This window comes from Nicotiana sylvestris, chromosome 11, assembly GCF_000393655.2.
Source record: "Nicotiana sylvestris chromosome 11, ASM39365v2, whole genome shotgun sequence".
NCBI lineage: Eukaryota > Viridiplantae > Streptophyta > Magnoliopsida > Solanales > Solanaceae > Nicotiana > Nicotiana sylvestris.
In genome coordinates, this window is record NC_091067.1 from 109,802,264 (window position 1) to 109,808,999 (window position 6,736).

The window sequence follows — 6,736 nt, forward strand, 5'->3', positions numbered from 1 at the left end:
AAGTCTAAATTATCTTCAGAAATAAAATTTGCTTCAACATTTTTCTCTGTCTTCTTTAGGGAGGCTTGATAAAGCTCAACCAGGTGCTTTGGCGTACGACATATACGTGACCAGTGCCCTTTTTCTCCACATCTATAGCATGCATTTTCTGCATTTGGTGCTTGCACCGCTTCATGCTTTTGTTCCTTCCTTTTCCACTGCTGGTGGTGAGGAGTGTTCTTTGGTGCATTATTATTACCATGATTAGAGTTTCTTTCCCGACCACGACCATGACCACGACTGGGGCCACGACCTTTTCCACATTTAGCCTGGTGGAAGTTCGTCTCATTCACTTCAGGGAATGGACAAGAACCAGTAGGTCGGCTTTCATGATTTTTCATTAATAGCCCATTATGTTGCTCGGCTATAAGAAGATGTGAGATAAGTTCAGAATACTTTTTAAATCCCATCTCTCGATATTGCTGCTGCAGGAGCATATTCGAGGCATGAAAAGTGGTGAAAGTTTTCTCCAACATATCATGATCAGTAATATTATCACCACATAACTTCAATTGGGAAATAATTCTGAACATAGCAGAATTATACTCACTGATAGATTTAAAATCTTGTAGCCTTAGATGAGTCCAATCATATCGTGCCTGTGGAAGAACGACCATCTTCAGGTGGTCATATCTATCTTTCAAATTATTCCACAGTATGACTGGATCTTTAACAGTAAGATATTCCATTTTCAGGCCCTCATCAAGGTGATGGCGTAGGAATATCATTGCTTTGGCACGGTCTTGGTTTGATGCCTGATTTTTGTCTTTGATGGTGTCTGCCAGACCCATCGCATCAAGATGAATTTCAGCATCAAGCACCCAAGGCATGTAGCTTTTGCCCGATATATCCAGGGCTACAAATTCAAGTTTAGAAAGATTTGACATTATCTAGGAAAAGAAAGTTCTTACCTCAGATACTTTCAAAATATTTGCTCGAGATGGCAGAGTCTCGTGCCGATAACATGTTATAAAATAAAGATTATAAAGTAAAGACAAGTATAGAGAGAAACTGATATATTATTCGAATTCAAAGTTATGTACATAATGAACTGAAATCTCTTCTATTTATAGAAGAACGGAAGCTGTTGTGTAAGCTGTTACTATACCAGATATGGATAGTCTTCTACTGAGAGCAATGTTTATCCATAACGGAGTACTGAAATGATAAGCTTATTATACCCGATATGGATAATCTTCTACCGGGGTAATGTTTATCCATAAATGGGTACTGAAAGGATAAGCTTATTATACCCGATATGGATAATCTTCTGTTGGGGATAATATTTATCCATAACTGGGTACTGAAAGGATAAGTTTGTTATACCCGGTATGGATAATCTTCTACCGGGGGTAATGTTTATCCATAACTGGGTACTGAAAGGATAAGCTTATTATACCCGGTATGGATAATCTTCTACCGGGGATAATGTTTATCCATAACCAGGTATCGAAGTGATAAGCTTTTTCAGGAAGCTTATTTCCAATAGAGTACTTAAATAGATAAACATATTTTCGGTGGAGTACCATATAGATAAACTTTTTCAGGAAACTTATTTATAACGGAGTACTAAATGAATATCCATACTATAATATATTTATAACACCAGTAATATTTTTACCGGTTACTGCTACTCCTCGGAATTATTTTATACTAACTTTCAAAAATGAGTGAAACGCCCCTCAAGTTTTATATAACCACAAATTTGAATTCCCATTTCCTCAGACAAAATCAATAGTGGAAGAGAAATACACGAGGAGAGAGAAGGCGGATTGCAATGGTGAAAGATCTGAGCAACGATCAAATATCCTCCATGAAGGAGGCTTTCACTCTCTTTGACACCGACGGCGACGGCAAAATCGCTCCATCGGAGCTAGGGATCCTCATGAGATCACTCGGTGGTAACCCGACCCAAGCCCAACTCAAATCAATAATCGCCGAGGAAAAACTCACCACGCCGTTCGATTTCAACCGATTTTTAGACCTCATGTCAAAACACCTAAAACCGGAGCCATTTGATCGCCAATTGCGCGATGCGTTCAAGGTCCTTGATAAAGACGGCACTGGTTTCGTCGTCGTTTCGGATCTAAAGCATATTTTAACGAGTATTGGGGAGAAGCTTGAGCCTGCGGAATTTGATGAGTGGATCCGAGAAGTTGATGTTGGATCCGATGGGAAGATCCGGTATGAGGATTTCATTGCTAGGATGGTTGCCAAGTGATTTTTGCATGTGAGTCCTTCTATATTTTAGCATTTGATGAAAACCCCCCGGAAAGTTTTTGTTTAAGCTTGGTATTCATGTTGTTTGCGTGGGTTATGTATTACAGTTTGTGTAAATTCAACAATTATAGTGCTCGTTAAGGTTCGTGCTTCACGTTGTTGTATCTGAAGAAATACAAAACATAATAATGATATCTTCGATGATTAGAATCGATGTTATATTCGCATAATTAAGACCTTTGTTGTTGTGCTGGTACCTACTCCGCACTTTCATATCCGGAAAGCAAAAAGATAGAGGAAATAAGTGTTACCGTACTTGTGCTGGCTAGAGGATGCATGTACTTGGTAGAATAGTCTAGAAGCACACAAGCTAGCTCCGAGACTACCCGTATCCTGAAAGAAAAAAAAAAAAAACTCCCCTTTTTTCTCCTATATCCATCTTTCCCCTTATAGGATTGCTTGTCAATGGCCACTTGTTTAGTATTAATATTTCATGTTGAAACATATTTTGTGTCAAAAATCTTTGGCAGCCAAAGTTAGTAGTTGATTGCTTAAGTATGGAGCCAAACTTATTAGTTAATTCCTTAAGTATTCCTTTCTAATATTGGGCATTGTTTAAAATGAAAGAGGTGGATAGATGGGTGATTTTGGGATAGCCTTGTGCACTTAGAGCGAATGAGAATTTGGCTAACTTTTAATGATAAGCATCAATTTGGATCTCTCGAGGTTATGCATTTTAGTCAAGTTGGAAAATGGAGAGATGAGCTTCATCTTAAGAGTTGCATCGTTATCTTTCTGCTCATGTGATGTTGTGAAATGAAGCTAGAATGACGTTCTCCTTAATACATATGCAGCTTCTTTTGTTGTGCGTGAACATTAAGAGAACAACTTTAGATAGTATGCATCTGTTTTTTTTTTTTTTTTTTTTAAAGTTTTACATATTAGTGAAGAGGGAAAAGTTAGCATGTGAGGAGGCTTCATCCTATGAGCTGCATGGTTGTCCTGCAACTCATGTGTCTTAGTTATATGAAGCTAGAGTGACGTTCTCCTTGATACATTTGCAATTTAATATGTTGTATGTGGACGTTAAGGGAACTACAACATTTTTTTTTTAAAAAAAGAAGAAGAACAATAACTTTAAATGGCATCTACTTGAATCTTTTAAGGTTATGCATTTTAGTAAAGAGGTAATATGGTGAATGTTGAAGCTTCACTTGTGAGTTGCATGGTTCTCCATAGTATTTTTGCAAGTTCATTTTTTACTTGTGAATGCTAAGGAAACGTCAAGAGTGCAACCTACTTGCGATGCACTTTACTGCCACAGGTTTTAGAGGTCTTTGGTCTTCCAGATCAGTAACTTCAAAGGAAATCATAATACTAGTTTCTGTTGCACAGTGAAGTGGAGATTCTTAGAAGATGGAAAGAATTGTGTCTTGTTCAGCATCTCTCTGTTTTCCTTCTGGAACTAGTGATTTCTCTTAGATCTGTATCTAGGATTTGGAGCAAAATGGTAGCACTTGGTTGATTGAACTAGAACATGGATTTGAAGTGACAGTAAAGGTGCAAGGCTTTATTTTTTCGGACTTTGTTAGCTCTCTGATCCTAGCATAGCTTATTTTTTTTTTGTATTAACAGATTTAACAGTCATCTCTCTTTGTAACCTTTGTTCCCTTATGCATCTTCTTGATACCCTTTTAATGATAACACCTTACTTCATTAGACAAAAAGGGCACAAGGCTTGTGCCCCTTTGTATGGTGGAATGGTTTTCTCTTAGCTTCCCTGTACATACATATGATTATGGTGAGTTAAAGAAGGCATATATGGGTCTTGCAAAATAGTAGCTGATCAGGTTTAGGTTGAAGAGGCTCATAAGTTTTCTGATATAACTTCCTTTTGATATGCCATAAATTTTAAAAAACATCAAAGATGGTCTTGCTTGGGAAGTTTTTAGTTTATTATGAAGAGATTCACACCTCTAGGTGCATAGACTTCTTGATATTTTCAGGAGAGCAGAATGGTTAAATTTGAGGGTTTCTATATAAACATGGAGAGAGGGGGGGGTGGGGGGTGGGGGGGAGCTACCTGATACAGGTTAGGGAAGGAGAGAATTTGAGAAAGTGTTTTTCTCTAAATATGTATGTATCCTCGGTAGTAGGCTGAGACTCTGAGAGAGTAAATATGATACTTGAGTTGGTTTTTCCAATGAAACTAAATGCGAATCTAGAGGTTGTTGGTGAACTTACAATCCTTTGGTCTTGTTTTATTAAGTCACAACCTTATCAATTTTTTTTAATCAGGTAACAACCGTGAGAAGTAACTCATTTAAGTGATTAATAATCGGCTTGCTAACCACTCACTGGGGTTGGGCGCATTAATGATGTTTGGTTTAGCTTTGATGAGTCGAAAAAATGCATTTGAAATAACAAAAATATAAGAAGTAGGGATAAGGATCAAAACTGAAATTAGAAGGACATAACCACTGTTCTGTACTTCTGTATAAGATCCCTTAAATTGCACTTTTAAAAAGAAAAGTTATTAGAGGCTCTATGATTGGCCAATTGAGTTACACGTAAACACTATTGGTAATCCTTTATAATTTGCATAGATTATAGTCGAGGTGCTCACAAGTTAGTCCGAACTCCACAATAAAACAAACTGTATAGATTATACTCAAGTCAAATATAACTTTTAAGCACATAAAAGTATGTTCTAGTGGTCGATGAAGTGGGATGAAAACCACGGTATACTAGGGTTCAAATCCTAGCAAAGCAGAGAATGCTTGATGATTTCGTTCCATCTGCATGCATTGGTAGCACAATTATCCGTTAGAGATAGCAAGTACCTTGCGGAATAGTCGAGGTATGATCGGACATCACCACTATAAAAAAGGTCTAAGATAAAATGTAAGACATACAACTAATTACATAGTTATAAGTTATAACTGAGTAGATGCTGCCTCCAAATTGCTTAACGTAACCACCATATTTGGTGTTGGGAGGTTGGATAGGAATCATGACCTTTATTTACTGTAGCCTAATACATTTTACAATAAGAATAAACTCAAGGGGGAAAGGAAATGAGTTCTTTGCTGATGTTAAGACGCATGAGTAAGACATTAATAGTGATGGCATTTATTTGTTTGTGTTGTGTTGTCAAATCGCATTGCCATGTTTTGGAAAACCACAAGATTCATCTTGCTAGGATAAGAAATATTTTGTGGTTGAGATTATAATCCCACCTTTAATTTAGGGTATCTCCTGTAAGAGAATTGATTTTCCTCCCAGTGTGTGGGACACTTAACCATCCCTACAGGATTAAACATGGTTCAAACTATGTTCAAGTTTCAACAGTTTCCAGGAGGAGCCTAGAGAATTTTTCCCTAAAACTTGAAAAGCTTTTCAAGATCACTTGGTTAACCCTCATTGTAATATTTGCTTTCTGGTGGGTCATAATTATCACAATTTCAATTGATACAATTAATATCATATTTAATTTTGATCGCTATAAATTGAGTGAAATATTTTAACTTTGCTGATTTTGCTTATTTTTCATATGCAGGTGATTTGCATCTCAGGCTATATTATTCATAGCATGAAAGAAGAGCTGACTTTTTCCCTTTGTAGCTTAACCTTTTTATTTGCATGTTTCATTGTACTCCATTAGCCATTTTCCTAATTGTTGATTTTACTGTTTTCTTCCCTTGCACTATCATTGAACAATTCTTGGTTCAAATCTTTGGTTTGTATCCTGTATTTTGGTTTTCATCATTCTGAAACATCGTGTAGAACGTAGAGGTTCTTAAGGGATACATTTGCTTCTTGCAATGTTGAACCAGTTGTGTATAGTACAGATGCTTTGTATCTTAAGGAATACATTTGCTTCTTGCTCATTATTAAAATGCTAGACTTCAGCCATGATCAGTTATGTGTTTATTGATGCAGCAATCTACTTGTAACATTAAGAAAAAAGAATATCTGTTTGAGACTAATCATCCCTTGTTTGTGGTTGTACGCTTTATCCACTCGTTTTTGACAAAAAGAGCTCTCCTACTTGCGAAAAAATCACTGAGTACAGAGTAATTGGGTCATTTATCTGGTGCATGATCTATCTTAACAAATAGCCAAGGTGGAGATGTTGAAACCTGGAGAATTCAGGTCCACTGAAGTCTATGCCAAAGGGTGTCAATTTGCACCAAATGGTGTTATGTAAATATGATAAGTATCTTATTACTACTTGAACAAAAACAAAACTGTCGGAATAGGAATCTCAATTCTGGATATATACTATATATAGTTGACTCGCAAGCAATTCAATCTGTCAAATACAAGTTTTATCATATATTATTCTCAGTTTACGTACTGGATGACTCCTAAAATTTTATCGTGCTCAATATACAACAATCCAAGCCCAGTTCCCGGGCATATTGGAGGGGCAAGTGCACAAGCAGCAAATTCGTGACCCCAAATTAAAGAATAA

The 6,736-nt window shown here is 36.7% G+C and overlaps 1 protein-coding gene across 1 annotated transcript; it reads left to right on the top strand.

Moving 5' to 3' along the window:
• The first annotated feature begins 1,721 nt into the window (after positions 1-1,721).
• On the top strand, positions 1,722-6,174 carry LOC104211069 (probable calcium-binding protein CML13). Its single transcript, XM_009760071.2, has 2 exons — positions 1,722-2,269; positions 5,819-6,174. The coding sequence occupies exon 1, from the start codon at positions 1,817-1,819 to the stop codon at positions 2,258-2,260; it is 444 nt and encodes a 147-aa protein (XP_009758373.1). The 5' UTR covers positions 1,722-1,816; the 3' UTR covers positions 2,261-2,269; positions 5,819-6,174.
• Positions 6,175-6,736: the final 562 nt, after the last annotated feature.

Bases quoted from the DNA above. Each gene is read 5' to 3' on its own strand.
- LOC104211069 (XM_009760071.2), top strand. From the start codon at position 1,817: ATGGTGAAAGATCTGAGCAACGATCAAATATCCTCCATGAAGGAGGCT.